Source organism: Amyelois transitella, chromosome 19 (genome assembly GCF_032362555.1).
Source record: "Amyelois transitella isolate CPQ chromosome 19, ilAmyTran1.1, whole genome shotgun sequence".
NCBI classification, from domain to species: domain Eukaryota; kingdom Metazoa; phylum Arthropoda; class Insecta; order Lepidoptera; family Pyralidae; genus Amyelois; species Amyelois transitella.
In genome coordinates this window covers 1,645,549-1,673,174 of record NC_083522.1, presented here as the reverse complement: position 1 = coordinate 1,673,174, position 27,626 = coordinate 1,645,549, and the positions used below count along the sequence as shown (strand labels likewise).

The window sequence follows — 27,626 nt, the reverse complement described above, 5'->3', positions numbered from 1 at the left end:
ACGAGGAGGACGTATCGCATTGCCTCCGCGGTCTCCAGAACTCACACCACTTGACTTTTTTTCTGGGGATACATTAAAAATAAAGTGTATGCGTCGGATTCCCCTTCGAGCGAAGAAATGGTTGCCCGCATCAAACCGCATGCGATACTGTAACGCCAGGAATGCTTCGCAATGTCTGGGTTTCCATTTACCGGAGAGCTGACTTGTGCATCCAAGGAGGTCGACGTTTTGAACCCTTTCTTTGAAAGGTATGTAGGTTTTCAATCTTTCTTTGACTTAGTTACCAATTTATTTTGTAATGTAGGTAATTATTTATTAGCTTGCATGAAGAGTTATGAATGTGGATGAAGCGAAGGAAGTATGCAGAGATCGTGGAAAGATGTAGTCTCTGTCTATCCCTCCGGGAAAAAGTCGTGGTTTTATGTATGTAGGTAATTATTATTTCTTTTGCATTTCATGCGAATATTTTCAAATCGATTGAATGTCTTAAACGACGTACCTCTGTCAAAGCAAAATGATTCTTATTGATTAAGTAAACGAGTCTTATTTGTTTGTTTTAGAATCTTCGTCAAACGTTCGCCGCCTTGCCGCGATCTCTTTGACGGCGCCGACAAAGCGGCTACCTACGACTTAGGTCGCCGACGGTACCAGGAGAAAATGACGAGTGAGGAGTTAGTGTTTTAGTGTACATCGATAGTGTCTTAGTGTGTGTGTTGTTTTGAATTGGGGATGTTGACCCGATAGTGATTTGCCACGTTTGTTTACATTTAAATAAATACATTTTAATGCGAAATTTTATTGACATGCATTTATGAACATGGTGATAAGGACCAGCAGTAGCAGTAGGAAGAATCTATTTAAGGTATAGTATCCACCCACTTTTTATGATAACCCCCTTTCCGTTACACCTTGTATAATCAACAACTAACCATTATAATACTTTGAATACCGAAACAAAGTAAAAAAAAAATATGTGCGAATATTTTTAATCACCATTATATTTAATTGTGTGAATTGATAATATTGTGGTATTTTACATTGATAAAATTGTTGAAATGGTTTGTGGTTGTAATAGTTTTATTATAAGTGATCGAGCAATAACTTCTAAGCGGCCACTATATAAAAAAAATCATAGCTGCTAGACAGCTGATTAGAGCCTGCGATAGGCTATTAAATATGTAAACCAATGGACTTGCCGTGTGGTTTCCGGCACCAATAGAAAAAAGAATAGGGCCACTCCATCTTTTTCCCATTGATGTCGTAATACGCGACTAAGGGATAGCAACCTGCCACTTTATATGAGTCTGAATTCTATCAATAAGCCAAACAGCTGAACGTGGCCTATCAGTATTTTCAAGACTGTTGGCTCTGTCTACCCCGCAAGGGATTATATTTATTACTTAAAACTGAGGATGCCTCAGGACCGGATAAAAGTATACATACATATATCTGCATACAAGGCTGTGACGTGGCTGGAATGTGTTTCGTCCGGAGCGCCAAAAATATCGATACATACTCCTTGCCGGCACGGGCATGAACGAATGTACTTATAATGAATGTACATAGTCACGTCTATACCCCTTGCGGGGTAAGCAGAGCCAACAGTCTCGATTAGACTGAAAGACCACGTTCAGATGTATAATGTATCTACATGATTAAATTACATCTCATATATTAATGTGGATGAAGCAAAGGAAGTATGCAGGGATCGTGGCAAGTGGAAAGAGGTAGTCTCTGCCTACCCCTCCGGGAAAGAGGCGTGAGTTTATGTATGTATGTATGTATATTAATGATAAACATGTGAGGCCCGAGCTTGACATATTGGCCTCTTAAATGCTTGTGCATTTTTTACTTTATTTATTTCAATTCCATTGCTAAGCTAAGCCCCAACGTTTGTTATTGTAAAGGGAAACCAATCTCCATTATTATTGGCAAACCATAGTAGCTACGTTTATGCTGTATACACCTCGTGGGGAGAGGCTGGTGCACTGAGATACAAGCTCTGCTTAGTTCAGACACCTGTCTCTCACAATCTTAAATAAGTTAAACCGTGTAACTTTTACTATAAGTCTGTGTCATGTTTAGATTGTGGAGAAAAATTAAGAAATTTGAATTTGAACGTGGCTTTTCAGTTTCTTTTAAAGACTCTTGGCTTTGTCTGCCCCGCAAGGGATATAGACGTGATTGTATGTATGTATAATTATTCTTTTCTTTCAGGTATGGAGTACGAAGAGTTCGTGCGACTTCAGTGGTCAATAGATACCGCGTATTTGGAACTCCTTACCGGTAGTCAGGTGGCACAGGTATGTATTGGCACTTCCAATTTAACTGTATGTGGTTTATGTCTTCGTTTAAAAAAAAAATATGGGTCTGTCCCCAAATGGTAAATACATATTAAACCTTTACAATTTTGTCATTCCGTCTTCTCATAAATTAATCGAACCCGTAACGTTTTTGCTGACTAACCACTGTGCCACAGAGGCCGTCTGTAAAATGTCCGATTACATGTCTATAAAACGAATGTTGAACTTTCAATTAACAAATTTCGAATGTCTTGAAAAAGGGGAATGTTCGAATATGCATGATAAGAGTAATGAGTGTAGAGGAAGCGGGAGAGTTCTGTAAGGATCGTAACAAGTGGAATTCCATAGTCTCTGCCTACCTGTACCTATGTATGCATGTATGTACATACATGCATACATATGGTCACGTCTATATCCCTTGCGGGGTAGACAGAGCCAACACTCTTGAAAAGACTGAATGACCACTTTCAGCTATTTGGTGATTAATGATAGAAATGAGATTCAAATAGTGACAGGTTGCTAGCCCATCGCCTAAAAAAGAATCCCAAGTTTGTAAGCCTATCCCTTAGTCGCCTTTTACTGCATCCATGGGAAAGAGATGGAGTGGTCCTTTTCTTTTTGTATTGGTGCCGGGAACCACATCGTATGTATGTATGTCTATAAAAACCAAGGGCGATAGCCAGTACAATAACATAAACAATGGTCGTGTCATATTTTGAGAATGAATGTGTCACTTGATATTATAGGCTTCTAAGAAACGTAGGTACAGACAAACGTCAGCACAGACATTGTATGTTTATATAACGGTAGCATTCATAGTTATTTATAATGTATGACTTACTAGCTGTTGCCCGTGTATTAGTTCGCCGTAAAAGTTAATTGTTGACAATTTCAATATGTAGAAGCTGACCCCCATATATGTATACAAGTTTTTAAGTTAGACCAACCCTATTACATACATACATACATATAATCACATCTATATCCCTTGCGGGGTAGACAGAGCCAACAGTCTTGAAAAGACTGACAGGCCACGTTCAGCTGTTTGGCTTTATGATGGAATTGAGATTCAAATAGTGACAGGTTGCTAGCCCATCGCCTAAAAGAAGAATCCCAAGTTTATAAGCATATCCCTTAGTCGCCTTTTACGACATCCATGGGAACGAGATGGAGTGGTCCTATTTAATGACGGCCTCTGTGGCGCAACGGTAGTACGCTTGTCTGTGACACCGGAGGTCCCGGGTTCGAATCCCGGCCAGGGCATGATGAGAAAAGAACTTTTTCTGATTGGCCTGGGTCTTGGATGTTTATCTATATAAGTATTTATTATTATTATAAAATATAGTATCGTTGGGTTAGTATCTCGTAACACAAGTCACGAACTTACTTCGAGGTTAACTCAATCTGTGTAATTTGTCCCGTATATATATATATATCTTTAAATTCTTTCCTTAATTTACGGAATTCGTAAAAACCTACAACTTAATATGTATTTACTAATTATTTTCATACATGCTACTACAAAGTGTGTATTGTAAATTGTTTGCCAAAGTCTGTTTATACGTTTTTTATCGCTTTAAAGATAAATTAGTGCACACTTAAGCTGAGTTCAGACTGTTACAAAATACAGGCGAGAATTCATTCAAGAATATAGGCTCTTAAATAAATAAATACTATACGGAACAAATTACAAGGATTGAGTTAGCCGTGAAGTAAGTTCGAGACTTGTGTAACGAGATACTAACTCAACAATATTATAATAAACTTGTAGGTATACATCGAACGTCTATGCCATTTAGAAAAAGCTATTTTCTCATCATGCCCTCGCCGAGAATCGAACCCAAGACCTCTGATTTCACAGACAAGCGTAATACCAGTGTGCCACAACCTAGGTGTCGGTTAAAATTAAAACATTAGAACAGATTTGATAACAAATTAGAAAGGACAACATACTTTTCAAACAATAAATTAATTCTTTTTTTTATTCGCATAAATATATCGGTCTCGTGCATACCTTACCTTAAATGCTTTATCCGACAAATGACTCATACGCTTTATTAGCCGACGCTTATAATGTTTTGAACCAAAATATTTCCGGCGTTTAATTTATTTTGGTTTTCCCCACTACTGATAAATCAAGAATAGCTACTGCACACAATGTTTTTCCAGTAGAACCAGCATGAAAACTTGCTCTAAATGAATGTGCGCCTATTCCCTTAGTCGCCTTTGATGACATACATGGGAAACGGATGGAATTATTTCTCTTGAATATGCTATCATATCAATTCTATCATTACACCATACAGCTAAACGTAAGTCTAAAGACAGTAAGCTCTGTGTACTCCGTAAGGGATAAAGACGTGATTGAATGTATGTAATCATGGACTTATACATACATATAATCACGTCTATATGTCCCTTGCGGGGTAGACAGAGCCAACAGTCTCGAAAATACCGATAGGCCACGTTCAGCTATTTGGCTTTAAGATAGAATTGCGATTCAAATAGTGACAGGTTGCTAGCCCATCGCCTAAAAGAAGAATCCTAAGTTTATAAGCTTATCCCGTAGTCGCCTTTTACGTCATCCATGGGAAAGAGATGGAGTAGGCCTATTCTTATGTCTATTAGTGCCGGGAACCACTCACCACACACATGGACTTATTCAAAACAATTATCCCCAGAACGTATCAATCCAAGAGTTTCCGTACGTGAGGTCCAAGGGCGCGTCTTCCATCAGCGTCGTGGTGCTGATGCTGAACGTGGGCGTGTACCTGTCGCTGGCCATCACCTTCGTCTTCGTCATGATCAGGCTGATTGAGGAACGAGCGTCTGGGATTCAGGTAAGATGTTTCGAAGATTTATCATGAGGAAAACCCTCAAATTCAGGCAACTGAATGTGTATTTTAATCCAATATGGGTAAGGTCCCCCTGTAAAGGTTGCAGTGGTCAGATGGAAGTCGCTTCGTGTTAAAACCTCATTCAATCCAATGGATCATGGTCAAGAAGGTGTACCCCGGGTTCCGCTCAAAGGCGGTGAGGATGTAGCCGGGGCTAACGCCAGGAGGAATTTTCATAATGTTTAATTGAATTTAACTGTTTATGGTTTATGTCTTCGTTTATAAAATAAAATATGGTGCCGTGCCCAAATGGCAAATATTAAACCTTTACAATTTTCCAAAGTTATCGAACCCATAACCTTGTTCCTGACTTGCCACTGTGCCACAGAGGCCGACATGGCGTATTGATGATTTATCTTCCGAATGTCGCCGATTCGACGCCATTATTGCAAAATGTCGCGTTTCTAATGCCATCCGGCGATGCGACCTTGGGTGCGTTGACTCATTGATTTGATAGTTCCGTTTTTAGACAATGAAGTGTTAATGTTTTAACAATTGATACAGAAATACATGGGTTTATTATTAGGTATATAGGTTACGTAACTTTTATAATCTTTCGGGAGCACCATACTACATGTTTATTTTTGTACATATTATTGTTTCCTTTTTTGACATTTTGTTATGGTGTTCGGAATAAATTCCTTTTACTTTTTTTTTTAATAATTAAGTATTCATGCAGCAGATCGTGGCATTTCAGTCTATGCGATACTGTCTGCCCCGTAAAGGACGTGTTTATATGTATGTATGTATAAATGGATTGCCCTTGTTGCGGCCTTGCAAAAATTTTTTGTCTTGCTTATAACTTTCTAAATACTTCATTATGTGTTTTTCAATTTAATAAGTCCATTTAGTAATGGACACTGGCTAGTATTTTGAAAAATGTATACAAAAAAGAACCACGTTAATTTTTGGAAATTTTAAAAATGCACCATTTTTCGTTTATTCTGTTTCTTTGTCTATAATTGTAAGTTGTATTGACCAAATTATGCCTTGTATCCTATTTCGGAATTTATTAAGCTTCTATTTTATTTTCAACATGCTAAGTCAGTTTTTTTTATTGAAGTTCTTCAGCAGAACACTTCGCGAAATGATTACATAACATTTACAACGACATATCTCGTCTAAAAAAAAACTAAAAATATCCAAAACATGTTTTTTTCTTTTACGACTTCCTTCTTTTACAGGAGCTAATCAAAATGGTCGGCGTGACGACCCAAACCCTGGGCCTTTCACACTGCATCAACTTTCTACCAGGAGCCGTGGTATTCTCCGTGGTGGGTGCGTCGCTGCTGGTGGGCAGCGCGACCCCACTGCTGGGCCACTCCAACTGGCTGCTCGTGTGGCTGTTCCTGTTCCTGCATTTCATATCTATAGTCGCATTGTCGTTCGCTGCCAGCTATATAACTGATAATAGTGAGTTTTTTTTAATTTCAATCATCTGAACAGTTGTCAAATTAATTTTTTTTTTTTAATATTACAGGACGATTCAGACATCACTTTAATTGTCATATCTTTTGGTTTCACAACATTGGTTAAAGTCAAATAAATAACTTTAACTGCCGCTTCCAAAGCGTCAGTGCAGAAGAAGCGTTAACAAATTACACCGCAGCATTTTCTTCAACGACGTCAACTTCGAAAGTTATAATTAGAATAGAAATGAGGACGAGAGAATATTAAAATTGTTGTGATTAATTTATTTAATCGAAATTTAAATAATAAAAATATAATTTTGCCTGTATTTTATATGTTTCATGGATGATTGCATGGATGTCGTAAAGGGCGACTAAGGGATAGGCTTATAAACTCGGGATTCATCTTTTAGGCGATGGGCTTGCAACCTGTGTCACTATTTGAATCTCAATTCTATCACTAAGCCAAGCAGCTGAACGTGGCCCGTCAGTCATGACTGTTGGCTCTGCCCACCCCGCAAGGGATATAGACGTGATTACATGTATGTATAAAAATATTTATGTCTTCCATATAATCACGTCTATATCCCTTGCGGGATGGACAGAGCCAACAGCCAAATAGGCTATTTGACACTATTGAAAATATAGAGCGTTTTTGGCGCGCTTTTTAAATTTCAACATTTATAATTCATTTTTTATTATAAATACCGCGTATTTCTTGGAAATATAAATAAAATGTGTTTATTATGTCATCCTTCCTACTACTATTATAAAGGCGAAAGTTTGTATGGATGTTTGTTACTCTTTCACGCAAAAACTACTGAACCGATTACCATGAAATTTGGTATGTAGGTAGCTGAAGACCCAGAATAACACATAGGCTACTTTTTATCCCAGAGTTCCCGCGGGATTGATAGGGTTTCCATGCGGACGAAGTCGCGGGCGGCCTCTAGTAAAGAATAATTTTAAACCATTTCTAAAAAACAGTCAAATAGCCTATTACCTATGTCTTCCACAGCCCAACACATCAACGGCCTAGCTGTTTTCCTGTACATAGTAGCTTTGCTGCCCTCCAACCAGCTGTCCAATAGGAAAGTCCCGGCCGGCCTGATACCCATCACGGGGTTCTTACCGGGCGTGCCCGCCGCGTGGTTCTACACGGAACTGTCTGTTTTGGAACAGTTTGGTTAGTAAATTAATCTTATATATAAAATTCTCGTGTCACAATGTTTGTCTCCGTACTCCTCCGAAACGGCTTTACCGATTTTAACCAAATTTTGCATGCATATTCAGTAGGTCTGAGAATCGGCTAACATCTATTTTTCATATCCCTAAGTGTTAAGGGTTGTCCACACTTAACATTTTTTTTAACTAGAAATTACCTACCTACTTAAAAGTGATTTATGGCAAAACAACGTTTGCCGGGACAGCTAATATATATATATATAATCACACAGATTGAGCTAGTTAGAAGTATGTTTGAGAACTTGTGCTTGGTTAATTGGTTATTCTATGCAGAGTGTATAGTATGTATGTATGTAGTGCCATGTGGTTCCCGGCACAAATAAAAAAAAGAATAGGAACCATTCCATCTGGTTTTCCATGGATGTCGTAAGAGACGACAATAGGCTTGGGATTTTTATGGCGATGGGCTACCAACCTGTCACTATTTGAATATCAATACTATCATAAACCCCAAAATCCGAACGTGGCCTTCTCTCTCAAGGCTGTTGGTTTTGTATACCCCGCAAGGGATATAGACGTGACCATATGTATGTATTTTGTTTCCAGGTACCGGCTTGACATTCTCAACGATGCTCTCATCGCATTCAGGCCAATCGCTCTCAATGGCGATGGTGTACATATTCCTGTTGGTGCAAATCTCTTTGTACTTTATGATTGCCTGGTACCTGAGTCTAGTGCGGCCGGGAAAGTACGGCACTGCGTTACCATGGGACTTCCTCTTTCGGGTAAGATTCCTTATTCAAATTCGATATGGTTATTATTATTTATTCGAATTTGAATATTAGCAGCTAGAAAACCTCCATTTACTTTATGATCGCCTGGTACCTGAGTCTAGTGCGGCCGGGAAAGTACGGCACTGCGTTACCATGGGACTTCCTGTTTCGGGTAAGATTCCTTATTCAAATAAGATTATGGTTTGTAATGTTTTCAATAAAGCAGCTAGAAAACCTCCATTTTCTTTATGATCGCCTGGTACCTGAATCTAGTGAGACCGGGAAAGTACGGCACATCTTTACCTTGGGACTTCCTCCTGCGGATGAATTGATTCTAAATTCAAATAAACATACGAACATGATCAAATCTTCTTGTACTTCATGAACGCCTGGTACCTGAATCTCGTGCGACCAACCTTGCGAATTACCAACTTTGCGACAATACTTCCTACGACCAGGTTCAGTCAGCTGCACGGCTTTATGAGGGAACCGAGATTCAATTCAGACAGTGACAGGTCGCCAGCCAATCGTCAATTCGACTATTTTTCAATTCTTACAGTTGCATGAAAAAATCTCTAGCTATATAACAATCAATATGCTTGTGAACAGAGAGATTACTGGACGAAAAACGAAGTGCATCCAGACTACGCGGTAGACGAGTCACAGGAACGGGAGAAGATATCTGGTGAGCCGAGATATTTCGAGCCGCTGCCGGCCAACAGCGAAGTGGGCATCGAGATCGACAACGTGTCTAAGGTAACACAATAATATCTCACCAATACGACGGCCTCTGTGGCGCAGCGGTAGTACGCTTGCCTGTGACACCGGGGGTCCCGGGTTCGAATCCCGGCCAGGGCATGATGAGAAAAGAACTTTTTCTGATTGGCCTGGGTCTTGGATGTTTATCTATATAAGTATTTATTATAAAATATAGTATCGTTGAGTTAGTATCTCGTAACACAAGTGTCGAACTTACTTCGAGGCTAACTCAATCTGTGTAATTTGTCCCGTATATATTTATTTATTTATATTTATAATAGGCTCACCTGTGTCGTAAATTTCAAAAACAGCTTATTTCGATATTTTAGTGCCTGTATTACCATACCATTAAAAATATAATATTTCATGATAAAAATTATATTTAAAACAAATATTTTATGTGTAATTATTTTTTTTAATCTGACCTAAAAACACAACAAAGTATCATTCATCCATTGGTTTCATTGTTAGTTGACACAAGCCTATTCCCTTGGTTATAGACTAAGCTAACTTTTGGTAATTTTGCGCTGTATCACTGAAATCTTCCTAGAAAATCTTTGACGAGTCATTTCATATTTTTCAACGGCGCAGTGCTGCCCTCATTTGAAATAAATATTTTTTTGTTTAAACAATATTCTTATAAATAATTTATATTATAATTATGATTTGTAATATAATTATAATTTTTCTTCACTCAACTTTGTTATTTACAATACATCCATACATACATAAAGTCACGTCTATATCCTTTGCAGAGTAGACAGATCCAAAAGTCTGAAAGGCTACGTTCAGCTTGTGGCTTGATAATAGAATTGAGGTTGAAATAGTGACAGGTTGCTAGCCCATCGCCTCAAAGAAGAATCCCAAGTTTATAAGCCTATCCTTTAGTCGCCTTTTACGACATCCATGGAACAGAGATGGAGTGTTCCTAATTTTTTTTAATTGGTGCCAGGAACCATACGGCATTGCAATATACTTTTCAATTTCTTATTTCTCTTCTAGACTTTTGCAAACGTCCGCGCTCTGAGCAACATCACTCTGCCCGTTCTCAAAGGAGAGATAACGGTATTGCTGGGACACAATGGAGCCGGGAAGACTACGCTCATGTCGATTGTAACAGGTCAGTGTATCAATGTCTATGATCTTACATACATATGGTCACGTTTATATCTCTTAAGGGGTAGACAGAGCCAATAGTCCCGAAAAGACTGAATGGCCACGTTCAGCTGCCATGTTCAGCTGCCATGCTGCCAAAGAATCCCAAGTTTGTGAGCCTATCCTTTAGTCGCCTTTTACGACATCCATGGGAAAGAGATGGAGTGGTCTTTTTTGTATTGGTGCCGGGAACCACACGGTACATCTATAAATAGTTGTAAGTAAGTAAGTAAATGCTTTATTGGTCACCAAAGGAGTACATTACAAATATTAAACAGTTAGTACAGTTCTAAGTATAAGTATTTATTATAAAAATATAGTATCATTGAGTTAGTATCTCGTAACACAAGTCTCGAACTTACTTCGAGGCTAACTCAATCTGTGTAATTTGTCCCGTACATAAAGGCGGACTAATCCCTAAGTGGGATCTCTTCCAGCCAGCCTGTTGTATTGTATTGTAGTTGTATTATTATATTGTACCAGGCATGATGACGGCTAGCCAGGGCGGGGTGTACGTGAACGGGCTAGACACAGTCACCCAGCAGCAAGCGGTGCGCAGCCAGCTCGGCTTCTGTCCGCAACACAACCTGTTCTTCAAGGACTTAACCGTGTTGGAACATGTCCAGTTCTTCGGTTTGGTAAGTTTTATATACTTCATTCTTAAATCCATACTTCTTATTGATATATCGCTTAAACACTTCTATACTGATGTATAGAAGTGTATAAGCGAAAGTAATTTGAAGATTTTCGTTTGTTTGTATATTATTAATGAGAAGAGAAAAAGTACGGCTTTTACAAAATGGACGCGTGCTGTTTTACCCAATGACAATTGGCGCCATCTAGATTCTCATACATGGACTAATAAATCTGTTTGGAAGATATCCTAAAGCTTATGAAAAATTTAGTCTATCATATAGATGGCGCCGTAAGTAATAAATAATGTCAATAAGACACTGTCTGGCTCTAACGACTATACCGCATATATCTTTGACCTAAGTTTAATGTACAAATGTTTTCCTGATTTTTCTTTTACCAGAATGAAGACCTAGACTAAAAGCGTGTTCAGCAAAAGTTCACTTATTGACCTCAACATATATTGTTAAAAATTTTATTTCAAAATCACATCTACATAATGGTTATAGGCGGAATCTTGACAAAAGGCTGGTGTAAAGTTTTAGGTGACCTACCTACCTTACCGCATTTTACTATTTTATTTATACACGTTTATATTTTATCATAAAAACCTTAACAAATTTTATATGTACAATTTATTTATTTACAAAATATAATAGGTTTTAATTCTAAATATTAATATTGCTTACACTTTATATTTACAATCTAACCATAATTTACATGATAACAATATTGAATATCGTATCGGATGTGCCGTGTATCAGTCAGTTGTAGTTGCGGTCTTATGAAAACGCATATTACCCCCGTAGATCTTAAAAGTGATGAAAAATTGGGATAAGTCCGCCATTGTACATATTCTTCTATATCCAATGATTGTTTTATTTTTGTTATATTTTTTTTATGTGCAATAAAGAGTTTACAAACAAACAAAAATTTAAAATCAAACCTTTGTTTCAGCTGAAAGGCACAATGCCGTGGAACCGTTGCACAAAGGCCGCCTTAGACCTACTCGACCAACTTGGCCTCGAACAGAAGGCGCATTGTTTGAGCGGCCAACTGTCGGGCGGTATGAAGAGGAGACTCCAATTGGCCTGCGCATTGGCCGGGGACGCCAATGTGCTGGTTCTGGATGAACCCACTGCTGGGTTAGATGTGGAGACTCGCAGAAGTCTGTGGGATCTCTTGCTGGTAAAATAATTGTTTTGGTAGAGATAATCTTCTGCTGAGATTGCGATGAAATTTAGACAAATTTAGGTAGTTGAAAACCTAGAATTACATATAGGCTACTTTTTAACCCGGAGTTCCCGCGGGATTGAAAGGGTTTCCATGCGGACGAAGTCGCGGGCGGCCTTCAGTGTTACATATATACCTACATATAATAACGTCTATATACCCTGCGGGGTAGACATAGCCAAAGGTCTTGAAAAGAATGATAGGCGACATTCACCTGTTTGGCTCGATGATAGAATTGAGATTCAAGTGGTGACAGATTGCTATAAAGAAGAATCCCAAGTTAGTAGCCTAGCAGAGCCAACAGTCTTGAAAAGACTGAATGACCACGTTCAGCTATTTGGCTTAATGATAGAATTGAGATTCAAATAGTGACAGGTTGCTAGCCCATCGCCTAAAAAAGAATCCCAAATTTGTAAGCCTATCCCTTTAGTCGCCTTTTACGACATCCATGAGAAAGAGATAAAGTGGTCCTATTCTTTTTTGTATTGGTGCCGGGAACCACACGGCCTGTCTTTAGTATCTTTAGCCTAAGTCGCCTTTAACAAACATCCATGGGAAAGAGATGGAGTGGTCCTTGTTCTTATTAGTGCCGGGAACTGCATGGTGACACACACACATATATATATATATATACATACATACATAAAATCACGCCTCTTTCCCGGAGGGGTAGGCAGAGACTACCTCTTTCCACTTGCCACGATCTCTGCATATTTCCTTCGCTTCATCCACATTCATAACTCTCTTCATGCAAGCTCGGCGGTTTCGGGTACTTTTGACCTGACCCTTTACCCTTTATATATATATATATATGTTATTTATTGTAATTCCAGTCCCTCCGTTCCGGGCGTACAGTTCTTCTGTCTACCCATTTATATATATGTTATTTATTGTAATTCCAGTCCCTCCGTTCCGGGCGTACAGTTCTTCTGTCTACCCATTTATATATATGTTATTTATTGTAATTCCAGTCCCTCCGTTCCGGGCGTACAGTTCTTCTGTCTACCCATTTATATATATGTTATTTATTGTACTTAATTCCAGTCCCTCCGTTCCGGGCGTACAGTTCTTCTGTCTACCCATTTATATATATATATATATATATATATGTTACATACATACATACATACATACATAAAATCACGCCTCTTTCCCGGAGGGGTAGGCAGAGACTACCTCTTTCCACTTGCCACGATCTCTGCATACTTCTTTCGCTTCGTCCACATTCATAACTCTCTTCATACAAGCTCGGCGGTTTCGGGTACTTTTGACCTGACCCTTTACCAGGACGTCCTTAATTTGATCAAGATACGTTCGTCTAGGTCTTCCCACTCCGACCTTTCCCTCCACACTCTCCTTGTATATCTGCTTAGTCAACCTGCTTTCATTCATCCTCTCCACATGACCGAACCATCTTAACATACCCTTTTCTATTCCTGTAACTACATCTTCTTTCACATCACAACATTCCCTTATCACGCTGTTCCTTATCCGGTCACTCAATTTCACACCCATCATACTCCTTAACGCTCTCATTTCCACTGCATTTATTCTGCTTTCATGCTTCTTTTGCCATACCCAACTTTCACTCCCATACATTAATGTCGAGACCAACACGCCCCTGTGCACAGCCAGTCGAGCCTTTTTGGATAGTTTCTGACTGCTCATAAAGGCATGCAAAGCTCCATTCACCATGTTCCCCGCGTTCACTCTCCTTTCAATATCACTATCATACTTGCCATCTGATGTATGTATATGTTATTTATTGTAATTCCAGTCCCTCCGTTCCGGGCGTACAGTTCTTCTGTCCACCCATTTCATGGAGGAGGCGGACGCTTTGGGGGATCGCGTGGCGGCCCTGCAACGCGGAGTCCTACGCTGCCACGCAACGCCTATGCATTTAAAAAAAGAAATCGGTAAATTTATAATTTTTTTTTTATTGGTTTAGTGCCGTGTGGTTCCTGACGGTGCCCTGTGGTTGCCGGCACCAATAAAAAAAAAGAATAGGACCACTCCATGTCTTTCTCATGGATGTTGGATGACGACTAAGGGATTGGTCAATAAACATGGGATTCGTCACCAGGCAGATTGAGATCATTCAAATGCCCAATAAAAAACATACATACATACGTATAATCACGTCTATATCCCTTCTGGGCTAGACAGAACCAACAGTCTTGAAAAGACTGGAATGGCCACGTTCAGCTACGAGTATTTGGCTTTTAGATAAAATTGAGATTTAAATAGTGACAGGTTGCTAGCCCATCGCCTAAAAAAGAATCCCAAGTTTGTAAGCCTATCCCTTAATCGCCTTTTACGACATCCATGGGAAAGAGATGGAGTGGTCCTATTCTATTTTTGTATTGGTGCCGGGAACCACACGGCATTTATTCACTCTTTAATGCACAATATGGCGCGAGGTTTGTTATATTTCTGGTCAAACTATATAAAAGAAATGTTTTATTCTTATTTATTATCCCACTCAATAGATACCGGCTACCGTCTCTCGATCACGCTAAAACCAAACACGTCGCAATCCGCCGCCGCGCTCGACGTATCCAGTGTGATCGCGTCCTTACTGCCGCAAGCGACGCAACTCGCCGAGTGCGGGGTTCGAACCTTGGCCTTCAATCTGCCGAGCCGGGAGAGCGACAAGTTCCCCGGGTTGTTTAAGAAGTTGGAGGAGAAAAGGGATGGGTTGGGAATAGAGTCGATTGGAGTGGGAGTTTCAACTTTGGAGGAAGTGTTTTTGAAGTGAGTTTTTTTTTTTTTATAGATATTTTTTTTTTAGTTTTGCCGTGTGGTTCCCGACAGTTAAGAATAGGACCTTTCCCGTGGATTTCGTAAAAGGCGACTAAGGGATATGCTTATATACTTAGGATTCTTCTTGTAGGCGATGGGGTGTCAACTTGTCACTATTTGAATCTCAATTCCATTATAAAGCCATATAGCTGAGCGTGGCCTATCGGTCTTTGCAAGACTGTTGGCTCTGTCTTCCCCGCAAGGTATATAGACGTTATAATATGTATATATGTATGTATTTCTAGGTACAAGGTTGAAATTTGTCGAAAAGGTTTTCGTACATGCAAAGTACAAAAGACCACTTTTCTTACTTTACTTCAATAACGTACAGGATCAAAGTATAAATTTATAGTATAGTATAAATTTATATAAGTTTATTATATATTGTTATCTGCTTAACCCAATGGTAGACTGTTGAATAATGCTATTAGCATTAATTTACAAATTGTAAATGTTACAATGAAAAAGATGAAAAATAAATAAATATTTAAGACAAGAAGAAAAAATTGTCTTTCAAAAATTCGATTACATTCCCAACTATGACTTCGGAGCTCTTAAAAAAACCAGCATGTTCTATATCATAAATATTTTTACAGACTGTGCAATGACGCTGCCCCTGTGGAGGAAGAAGATGAAGTTGACGCTACGCTGCAAGGTATAATATATATATATAAGTTACATAAAATACATTATATATCAAATTAGTTTTAACTAATTTGATACAACAAATTGAACAATAAAAATTAAAGTATACATAAAATTTATCGTTCGTGAAATAACAGCCAAAGTACGTAAACTCAAGTATTATTCTCAAGTAGTATAATCATTGTATTTAAACTCAAGCGCATTCTTTAATAAATATAATGTTATATGCAAATAAAAGTTTGAATTTGAAATTTGAATTTGTTTCAGATGACATTGTGACTCGCCGCTTGTCTGGTGTCAAGCTAATGTTGAGCCAGATATCGGCACTTTTAGTACGACAAATGAGATACTCTAGGTCTTCATGGAAAATGTTCCTGCTCACGGTAAGAGATTTAAACATATTTTCATAATTTATAGCTAGATAGATAAAACTCTTTATTGCACCATAAGAGTAAAACATTCAAAACAACACAAAGCAGATATAGATGGTACAAAGGCGGAGTTATCGCTAAAGCAATCTCTTCCAGTCAACCTTTGGGTGGAAAGAAACCAAACAGGAAATCGGCGTTGGCGCAGAGCAAGATAAATAAATGTTTGAACCTTCTTATTGAAAATATTATAAGTAAAGACATTCGCATTTATAATTGTTTGTGTTAGAACAAGAAAATTAAATCTTGATTAATTGGTAGTACTTGACTTGTAATTTTGAACAAAAATAAATATTACATTAGTTAAAGTAGGTATAGATGCTATGTTGGATCATATAAAATTAGAGTCGCGTTCGTGTCGACTTGAGAGATAGATGTCATATACAAAAAAAACATTGAAGGCGCTAGATGGCGCGCAGTTCCGGGGCGGCTGCTTAACTGTGATTGGCCGCGCCAGCATCGCGTGATATTTCCGATTACGGGGTAGACAATAATTATTATTTATTTTCAGCAAATAATACTTCCAATCGTCATGCTGTTCCTTGTGACCCGGCTCGTCAACGACGTAGACTATCAGACCAGAGACCGCAACAGTCCCCTGGCATTGAACCTGGACGTTTACAAGGATATGGACGACAGGAGAGTGCTGTACCGGGGCGATGTGCCGAAGGGGAAATCGACGAGTGGACTTCAGTACATCAATACCGATAATATAAGTCAAAGTGAGTCGATATTATGGTTTCTCGCTTGAAATTCTACAATCAGTTTAACTCATAAGCAAGCTAAAAATAATCAGACTAATGTGAGAAACTACCAGGTACCAGGGTATGCAGGGTTGCTTTACTTACCTGCGCTATTGATAAGCAACTTTAGACACTTTCTATAGACGCCTAGTCATCAATACCGATAATATTAGTCAAAGTGAGTCGATATTATGGTTTTTCGCTTGAAATTCTACAATTTAACTCTTAACAACCTAGCTAAAAAGAATCGGATTAATGTGAGAAACTAGTACCAGGGTATGCAGGGTTGCTTTACTTACCTGCACTATTAGTAAGCAACTTTAGACACTTTCTTTAGACGCCTAGTCATCAATACCGATAATATTAGACAAAGTGAGTCGATATTTTGATGATTTCTTGTTGCTTTCTGTGGTTTCTCACTATCAAACTTCTCATACATACATACATATCGTCACGTCTATATCCCTTGCGGGGTAGACAGAGCTAACAGTCTTGAAAAGACATCGAGATTCAAATAGTGACGTGATTATATGTATGTATGTAATGAAATCAGAATTAAAACCAGGGGGATTGTTTTCTATGATTTTTATAAGTATTTTAATTTTATGGTATTCTTTCCAGCTCTCGTAAAAGCGTGTGAAGATGACAAATTTATATACAACAAGTACTTGTTCGGCATTGAATTGAACGATACCAACGCCGTGGTGAGTCAACTTCAAATATCACATTATTTATTTAACTAGGTTTTTACACGGGCGTAGTCCTTTTTTTCATATCATACATACATATACATATGGTCACGTCTATATACCTTGCGGGGTAGAGAGAGCCAATAGTCTTGAAAAAACTGTCTGGGGACGTTCAGCTATTTGGCTTAATGATAGAATTGAGATTCAAATAGCGACAGGTTGCTAACCCATCGGCTAAAAAAATCCCAAGTTTGTAAGCCTATCCCTTAGTCGCCTTTTACGACATCTATGGGAAAGAGATGGAGTGGTCCTATTCTTTTTTTATATTAGTGCCGGGAACCACACGGCTTTATATAACTTTTTATAAAGTAACAAAAAAAATAGAAACTTATTTTTTATTGCATTAACATAGATCACGTCTCTATCCCTTACGGGGTATACAGAGTCTTAAAATATATCACGATCCATTCAAACAACGATTACTGCATAATTTAATCATTCACCATTATATGCAGGTCCACTACACAACAACAGTACGTCACGCCTTACCGGTAGCCGTCAATACTTTGAGTAACGCTATAGCGTCCATCTTGTCAGTGGGAACTGTCAGTATAACCACAGTCAACCATCCGATAAATGGTGATGTTTCCAAGGAGAATATGAAGTTGAAAGAGCCAAAATCACAGACTTTGACCATCATGTGGGCCGTATGCGTAGCTTTCTGTGAGTATTTATGCTATACTATTATAATAAAGCTGAAGAGTTTGTTTGTTTGTTTGTTTGAACGCGCTAATCTCAGGAACTACTGGTCCGAATTGACAAATTCTTTTTACGTCTTGAGTTATTTGGCTTTATGATAGATTTGAGATTCAAATAGTGACAGGTTGCTAGCCGATCGTCTAAAAGAGGAATCCCAAGTATTTAAGCCTATCCTTTAGTCGCCTTTTACGACAACCATGAAAAAGAAATGAAATGGTCCTACACTTTTTACTGTAGTCGCCGGGAACCACACGGCACACCATAGAGATCTTAATTATATAAGACTTTATTATTCCGTGACCGTCATACATATTTGGCGACATCTCTACGCCACTCGTCACAACATCCAATCAAACAACTACTGTCAATCATCGCGAAGAAATCGACGCGCTCAGCCAATAGCAGCGAAGAATCTAAATCGCGATTTCAGAGATTTCCCGGATTGGAGCTACATATACAACCTCCGACACAACATCGTGTGTCGCGCGGTTCCCCAGGCGTCACACCAGCCTGGCGGAAGATCTTCCCTTTGGTGGCGGTCGAGCCGAATCATCGCTCCCGCTACACATATCTTTATACTTTACTAGCGGGCCCAACAGAATTCGTTCTGTCAAAAAGATTTGTAATATGACAGTTTTTTGTTCCTGTCTATTAGACCTACATTGCTTAGACAACAGTGAACTTTATATATTAGCAATAAAGCTCAAATTGACTGTACGTATTAGTTAGAAAACGTTTGTATGGGATAAAGAATAGGACTGTTTTTGAGGTTTCTCAGGCAATTATTTGGTATTTTTTCGCCGTAAAAACCATCCTTGAGCTTCGACGAATATTAAAAAAAAAAAGAATTGGCCAAATTGGTCCAGGCGTTCTTGAGTTATGCGCTTACCAACACATTTAGCGATTCATTTTTATTTATAAGATTTATTTATTTTTTGCAGTGATCCAAACAACTCTACTCCAAGTATTGGTGCTGCCGTGCAAAGAACGTATATCGCGCACGCGCCACATCCACATAATGTCCGGTTGCGGGCCGGAACTGCACTGGGTGACGTCACTGCTGTACCACGTGACCATCAGCTGTCTGGTGCTAGTGCTGCCATCTGTGTTGTTCGCGGCCACCCTCGATAAAAACCACACGATAAACCAGCCTGATGTCATGTGTGAGTTTGTGTATTCATACATACATACATACATAAAATCACGCCTCTTTCCCGGAGGGGTAGGCAGAAATTACGTCTTTCCACTTGCCACGATCTCTGCATACTTCCTGCGCTTCATCCACATTTATAACTCTCTTCATGCAAGCTCGGCGGTTTTGGTTTTGTGTATTCATATATATAAAACTCTTGTGTCACAATGTTCGTTCCCGTTCTTCTTGACGGCAAACGGCTTGACCGATTCTCATGAAATTTTTGTGATCATATTGAGTAGGTCTGAGAATCGGCGAACATTTATTTTTCATATCCCTTAGTGATAAGGGTTGTCCATCCATAACATTTATTTTTTAATTCTTATATATTTTTGAATTTCTTTATTTTTTTTTATATGCCGTGTGGCTCCCAGCACCAATACAAAAAAAGAATAGGACCGCAAGGGATATAGACGTGATTATATGTATGTATGTATTTATTTATTATTTTGCATTAAAAAATACATACACCTAATTTTTTTTCCTTTTATCACCAGTCCCTATTTTTTAATAGCCATTTTAGTAATTTAATCATTTTTCATCACCGGTTGATAGATAACTGATCAATCGTCATTTAATGTTATTTATATGGCAAATTAACGTTTGCCGGATCAGCTAGTACATTTACAAACATATCTATACATTTATATAGGATATTGTTTCTTTATATTTTGCGAGTGGACAGAGCACAATGTGTGTCCATAATACATACATACATATGGTCACGTCTATATCCCTTGCGGGGGAGACAGAGCCAACGGTCTTGAAAAGACTGAATGGCCATGTTCAGCTAGTTGGCTTGACGATAGAATTGAGATTCAACTAGTGACAGGTTGCTAGCCCATCGCCTAAAAAAACGCAATCGCAATTTTATAAGCCTATCCCTTAGTCGCCTCATACGACATCGATGGGAAAGAGATGGAGTGATCCTATTCTTTATCTATTGGTGCCGGGAACCACACGGCACTACGTCACGTGTCCATAATAATTGATACAAATTTGTTTCAGTTCCCCTGGTCCTAGTGCTCTTCTCCGGCTGCCTGGCCTTCATCGCGATGTCGTTCCTCACCAGCTTCATGATGGCCAACAAGGCCGCGGCCACCGCTTTGTTCGGCTTCGTATTTCTGTTCTGTAAGTTAATAATTTGTGCCGTATGGTTTATATATAAAACAAATATATCACTACATAGTATAAAACAAATTCGCTATTTTAGTCTGTTTGTCTGTATGCTTAAATCTTTAAAATTACGCAACGGATTTTGATGCGGTTTTTTGTAACAGGTAGAGTAATTCAAGAGGAAGGTTTTTATGTGTAATTTTTTCCGAATTATGCACCCGTGTGAAGCCGGGGCGGGTCGCTAGTGTATTTATATAGATGTGTTCATTTAGTACCCGAAACCGCCGAGCTTGCATGAAGAGAGTTATGAATGTGGATGAAGCGAAGGAAATGTGCAGAGATCGTAGCAAGTGGAAAGAGGTAGTCTCTGCCTTCCCCTCCGGGAAAGAGGCGTGATTTTATGTATGTATGTGTTCATTTATTTTTGTTATTAAATAATGTCCTCTAATCGAGATTTTGCTTTTAAATTTAATTTAATTCTTTTGTTTTATTTTTTGAACAGACCTATTTTCGCGATTTAGCATAATTTCTTCCTTATTTAAGCTGTTATTTTCATGCCACAGTGTTGGATTGGAAAGTTGGATTGGAATTCCCGCGGGAAGGGAAATGAACAGGAGTTTTCGGTTTGACGCGGCCGAAGCCACGGATGTAGTCTATATCAAACAATACATACATACATACATATGGTCACGTCTATATCCCTTGCGGGGTAGACAGAGTCAACAGTCTTGAAAAGACTGAACGGCCACGTTCAGCTATTTGGCTTAATGATAGAATTGCGATTCAAATAGTGACAGGTTGCTAGCCCATCGCCTAAAAAAGAATCCCAAGTTTTTTTAACCTATCCCTTAGTCGCCTTTTACGACATCCATGGGAAAGAGATGGAGTGGTCCTATTATTTTTTGTATTGTGGCCGGGAACCACACGGCACTATCAAATAATATAAAGTTATTTCCTTCAACTTCACAAACTTGCACTTTCAAATTCACGATTCTAGTTTTTTTTTTTTTTTGTTTCATCGCAGCCATCATAACACCTTCAATGAAAACCGCTTGCGTCATGGACACGTCGGGTTCCTGCGATTATTATTCGCCGATACTGACATTGTTGTCGTATACAATGACGCCGCAAACGTTCGTCGAGGCGATGGCGAGGCTGGGTAGCGTGGCGAGGCTCAACGCCTACTGCGAACTCAACTCGGACAGGTGTCCGCATTTGTACGTCAACGATAATGGCTTCGATACGGAGAGGTGTTGCGGTAAGTTGTTGTTGAGTTTTTAAGTGTTTTATAGGCCATGGATACAAGTGCTTTGGGCGCCAGTGTGTTAAGGCTGTGAGTACAAGTGTTTTATGGCCATGGATACAAGTGCTTTGGGCGCCAGTGTGTCAAAGCTGTGGATATAAGTGTTTTATGGCCATGGATACGAGCGATTTAAGGCTGTGGATACACGGAATTTTAGTGCTTTTTAATTTAGTCACGCATCGATATGGTTCATTCGATAATACTTTGGCTGCTTCTTGACTCAACTCGGACAGGTGTCCGCATTTGTACGTCAACGATAATGGCTTCGATACGGAGAGGTGTTGCGGTAAGTTGTCTTAGTTTTTAAGTGTTTTATAGGCATGGATACAAGTGCTGTGGGCGCCAGTGTGTTAAGGCTGTGGATGCGAGTGTTTTATGACCATGGATTAAAGTGCCTTAAGGCTGTAGGCGCCAGTGTGTTAAGGCTGTGAGTACAAGTGTTTTATGGCTATGGATACGAGTGCCTTAGGCTGTGGGCGCCAGTGTGTTAAGGCTGTGAATACAAGTGTTTTATGGCTATGGATACGAGTGTCTTAATGCTGTGGAAACACGGAATTTTCAGTGCTTCTTAATTAATTTAGTCACGCATCGACATGGTACAGTCGATAATACTTTGGCTGCTTTACTTCTTGACTCAACTCGGACAGGTGTCCGCATTTGTACGTCAACGATAATGGATTCGATACGGAAAGGTGTTGCGGTGAGTTGTCTTAAGTTTTTAAGTGTTTTATAGGCATGGATACAAGTGCTTTGGGCGTCAGTGTGTTAAGGCCGTTGATCCAAGTGTTTTATGGCTATGGATAAAAGTGCCTTTAGGCTGTGGGCGCCAGTGTGTTAAGGCTGTGAGTACAAGTGTTTTATGGCCATGGATACAAGTGCATTAGGGCTGTGGATACAAGGAATTTTCAGTGCTTCTTAATTTAATTAGTCACGCATCGATATGGTACAGTCGATAATGCTTTGGCTGCTTTACTTCTTGACTCAACTCGGACAGGTGTCCGCATTTGTACGTCAACGATAATGGCTTCGATACGGAGAGGTGTTGCGGTGAGTTGTCTTAAGTTGTTAAGTGTTTTATAGGCATGGATACAAGTGCTTTGGGCGCCAGTGTGTTAAGGCTGTGGATGCGAGTGTTTTATGACCATGGATAAAAGTGCCTTTAGGCTGTGGGCGCCAGTGTGTTAAGGCCGTGGATACAAGTGTTTTATGGCCATGGATACAAGTGCTGTGTGCGCCAGTGTTATAAGGCCGTGGATACAAGTGTTTTATGGCCATGGATACGAGCGGTTTAAGGCTGTGGATACACGGAATTTTCAGTGCTTCTTAATTAATTTAGTCACGCATCGATATAGTACAGTCGATAATACTTTGGCTGCTTTACTTGTACATCAACGATAATGGCTTCGATATAGGGAGGTGTTGCGGTGAGTTGTCTTAGTTTTTACATACATACATATGTACATATGGTCACGTCTATATTCCTTGCGGGGTAGACAGAGCCAACTGTCTTGAAAAGACTGGATGGCCACGTTGGGCTATTTGGCTTAATGATAGAATTGAGAATTAAAATAGTGACAGGTTGCTAGCCCATCGCCTGAGAAAGAATCCCAAGTTTGTGAGCTTATCCCTTAGTCGCCTTTTACGACATCCATGGGAAAGAGATGGAGTGAGAGGTGCAGAGAGAGAGAGAGTCTTAGTTTATAAGTGTCCTTGTGGCCATGGATACAAGTGCATTAAGGCTGCGGACACCAGTGCGTTAAAGCCGTGGATACAAGTGTTTTATGGCCATGGATAGAAGTGGTTTAAGGCTGTGGATATACGGAATTTTCAAATAACTTTTAAAATATAAATTAACGATAGATAGACACCGTGTCTCTAAAAATGCTCAATGGTACATTTTCCGATATGACAGGTCGGAGTGGGAAGGCCTAGACGAACGTATCTTGATCAAACTAAGGACGTCCTGGCAAAAAGTCAGGTCAAGAATACACGAAACTGTGGATGAATGATGAACGAAAGAATGTGGATGAAGCGAACTAAGTATGCAGAGATCGTTGCAAGTAGTAAGATGTAGTCTCTGCCTAACCCTCCGGGAAAAAGGGGTGATTTTATGTATGTATGATCCATTTTGTTCACAGTTCTAAAACAGCACCCACGACCTTACTTCGCTTTCGACGACTATTCACCCCTCAGCTATATGGTGGCTCTCTTCGTTCAGTTCATTGTCATAATGGTGAGTACATTATGATAAAATATTTTATTTGTTACTAGCTATGCCCGTACCTTCGTCCGCGTGGAACAGTTATTTTGGGCATCATTGAAGCCCTCAAGGATGAATAATTTTCCCCGTTTTTTTTTTACATATTCTATTATTTCTTTGCTCCTTATAGTTGCAGCGTGATGTTATATAGCCTTCCTCGATAAATGTTCTATTCAACGCAAAAATAATTTTTCAATTCGAACCAGTAGTTCCTGAAAACATAATATCTACAACACAAAAATAAAAAAAATACAGTTTATAATTTAAATAATGTATGTGTAATAACGTAGACGCAAAATGGCGTTTAGTTAATACCGTGTGTAGTTTTTTTTTTATTATTTTATATCCTCCCTTTTGTTGAGATTTCGACTGCGTTTTATATTAAATGATAATTATTAAAAAAGGTTGGTTAGTGAATAAAAACACGACAACGTGTGAGTATTTGTGTATTGTATAAACTATCTCATAGTGGAAAGAGGTAGTCTCTGCCTACCCCTCCAGGAAAGAGGCGTGATTTTTTGTATGTATGTATGTATCTCATAGATTTGAGTTCATTTACAGCTCCTTGTGTTTCTGCTGGAGCGTGGTATACTGCAAAGGCTGCGTGACCGCTGTTTGACCTTGAAATACGTATCGGAGGAAGTCCCGAAGGATGATATACTGCTGAAGGAAAAAGAATACGTCGACGAAGCAATCGGTGAGTTTTAATATGATTTCAATAATGTTTCGACACTATTTCGGACGGCCTTTGTGGCGCAGCGGTAGTCTGTGACACCGGAGGATCCGGGTTCAATCGAAACAAATCACTTGCAATGGCGGACTTATCCCATGAAGGGATCACTTCCAGTCAACCGGCGAACAATAAAAGAACTAGATAATTCAGTAAAAAGCGGCAAGTCACTGTGTTTTAAATTACGTTACGATAAGGTTTTCCACGCGAACGAAGTCGCTGGCGGCCATTAATGTAATATATGTTGTACAATTGAATAAGGGTTACTATTGTTTGTACCACTCTTTATAGGAAAACCAACGTGTAGACGGGATGATTGTTCATTTGCAACTGATTCACATAATGACAAAACTCCTATCAATTGGACAATGCATTTGAACATCACTACATAGTATAAAACAAAGTCGCTATTTTAGTCTGTTTGTCTGTAGGTATGCTTAAATCTTTAAAATTACGCAACGGATTTTGATGCGGTTTTTTATAACAGGTAGAGTGATTCAAGAGGAAGGTTTTTATGTATAATACATACATACAATAAATCACGTCTATATCCCTTGCGGGGTAGACAGAGCCAACAGTCTTGAAAAGACTGAATGGCCACGTTCAGCTGTTTGGCTTTATGATGGAATTGAGATTCAAATAGTGACAGGTTGCTAGCCCATCGCCCAAAAGAAGAATCCCATGTTTATAAGCCTATCCCTTAGTCGCCTTTTACGACATCCATGGGAACGAGATGGAGTGGTCCTATTCTTTTTTTTTTTATTGGTGCCGGGAACCACACGAATTTTATGTACCTATAGTAACATTTATAATTTTGCACCCGTGCGGAGCCGGGGCGGGTCGCTAGTTGAACATATACATATATATGTAAATAACAATTCCAGCTCGTCCCCGCGGCGACGCGTTGCTGATATCCAGCGTCCACAAGCGGTACCAGTCGCTCGCTTGCGGCCGCGGCGTAAGCGCAGTGCGCGGTGTAAGCTTCGCTGTGCACGAAGGTATATACATACATACATATCTGCCCTGGTATAACTAAAATGCCGTTATCTGCCAAATCCTTGTTTTAAGTAAAACGTCATAAATGCGGTAAAAATTTAAACTGATGACATTCATCAATTAGAACGCCTATTTATGACTTAGGTACCAAACAGTCGTATATACAGATCGAAAGAGATTTTTTTTTTCTTATTCCACTGGTAAAAAGCAGATAACGGCATTTTAGTTATACCACGGCAGATATATACAACCTTTACAGGGAAACGTACTTACAAAGTTGCAAGGTTACAAATCCATTAGCAAAATTGATTCGCAAGTTTCCTCGTGACGTTTCATGTACATACATACATATATACAACCTTTACAGGGAAACGTACGTACAAAGTTGCAAGGTTACAAATCCATTAGCAAAATTTATTCGCAAGTTTCCTCGTGACGTTTCATGTACATACATACATGTATATACAACCTTTACAGCAGTCTTTCCCAAAGTGGGCGATAACGCTCCCTTGTGGGCGCGGCAGGTCTCAAGGGGGGGCGGTAAAAGACCCAGAAAGGAAATGGGGGCGTTGTGTAGAGGCATTATACAATACATATATAGGTCACAATAATTAATTAAACTAATTTGAAGTTATAGTGGTTTTTTAAATAGGTGAAAAAATGGGGGCGCTAAAAAAATATATATTCTCAAAGTGGGCAGTAGACAAAATAAGTTTGGGAATCTCTGCTTTACAGGGAAACGTACAAAGTTGCAAGGTTACAAATCCATTAGCTTTGATTCGCAATCTCCTCGTGACGTTTCACTTCTATATCCCTTGCGGGGTAGACAGAGCCAACAGTCTTGAAAAGTCTGAAAGGCCACGTTCAGCTGTTTGGCTTTTTGATAGAATCGAGATTCGAATAGTGACAGTATGCTAGCCAATCGCCTAAAAAAGAATCCCAAGTTAGTAAGCCTATCCCTAAGTCGCCTTTTTCGACATCCATGAGAAAGAGATGGAGTGGTCCTATTCTTTTTTGTATTGGTGCCGGGAACCACACGGCATATATTTTATTAATCCATAGTATTTTATTCCAATTCCTATGGTTGTACCTCATGATGATGCCATAATGCATTTTTTAATTACATGAATAGGCACAAATTCTGCTAACAGTTGTATCAACATCAAAATAAAACTAGGTATTTCTACTCTCCAGGCGAATGTTTCGGCCTGGTGGGCGTGAACGGCGCCGGCAAATCCACCACGTTCAAGATGATGACGTGCGAGACGTTCCCCACGCGCGGCCGCATCGTGGCCAACGACCAGCCGCAACGAGTGTTCGATAACTCCAAGGTGCTACTCCATTTTCTTCTTTTTTGCTTCTTGTATAAGCTTGATTACCCATCTAGATTCGCGCTTATAAGTGCACCTCGCTCTCTCTTCCTAGAGAGCTGAGGACCCAAACGGACTAACTAATGCCTTAAGTCACTCAGGCGGCCTCTGTGGCTCAGCGGTAGTGCGCTTGTCTGTGTCACCGGAGGTCCCGGGTTCGAATCCCGGCCAGGGCACGATGAGAAACGAACTTGCTCTGATTGGCCTGGGTCTTGGATGTTTATCTATATAAGTATTTATTATAAA

At 39.4% G+C, this 27,626-nt stretch overlaps 1 protein-coding gene across 1 annotated transcript in view; it reads left to right on the top strand.

The window, feature by feature from the left end:
* Positions 1 to 27,626, top strand: part of LOC106139336 (ATP-binding cassette sub-family A member 2) — a 43,168-nt gene that overhangs the window by 7,298 nt on the left and 8,244 nt on the right. The window contains exons 5-27 of the mRNA XM_060949691.1: positions 2,218 to 2,303; positions 4,985 to 5,143; positions 6,385 to 6,613; positions 7,628 to 7,795; positions 8,401 to 8,579; positions 9,177 to 9,323; positions 10,329 to 10,446; positions 10,965 to 11,119; positions 12,072 to 12,302; positions 14,125 to 14,263; positions 14,837 to 15,101; positions 15,746 to 15,804; positions 16,062 to 16,177; positions 16,734 to 16,944; positions 17,587 to 17,669; positions 18,170 to 18,377; positions 19,355 to 19,576; positions 20,614 to 20,736; positions 21,746 to 21,979; positions 24,163 to 24,257; positions 24,846 to 24,981; positions 25,899 to 26,012; positions 27,205 to 27,341. Coding sequence (XP_060805674.1) covers positions 2,218 to 2,303; positions 4,985 to 5,143; positions 6,385 to 6,613; positions 7,628 to 7,795; positions 8,401 to 8,579; positions 9,177 to 9,323; positions 10,329 to 10,446; positions 10,965 to 11,119; positions 12,072 to 12,302; positions 14,125 to 14,263; positions 14,837 to 15,101; positions 15,746 to 15,804; positions 16,062 to 16,177; positions 16,734 to 16,944; positions 17,587 to 17,669; positions 18,170 to 18,377; positions 19,355 to 19,576; positions 20,614 to 20,736; positions 21,746 to 21,979; positions 24,163 to 24,257; positions 24,846 to 24,981; positions 25,899 to 26,012; positions 27,205 to 27,341 — 3,614 coding nt within the window. The remainder of the gene's footprint in view (positions 1 to 2,217; positions 2,304 to 4,984; positions 5,144 to 6,384; positions 6,614 to 7,627; positions 7,796 to 8,400; positions 8,580 to 9,176; positions 9,324 to 10,328; positions 10,447 to 10,964; positions 11,120 to 12,071; positions 12,303 to 14,124; positions 14,264 to 14,836; positions 15,102 to 15,745; positions 15,805 to 16,061; positions 16,178 to 16,733; positions 16,945 to 17,586; positions 17,670 to 18,169; positions 18,378 to 19,354; positions 19,577 to 20,613; positions 20,737 to 21,745; positions 21,980 to 24,162; positions 24,258 to 24,845; positions 24,982 to 25,898; positions 26,013 to 27,204; positions 27,342 to 27,626) is intronic.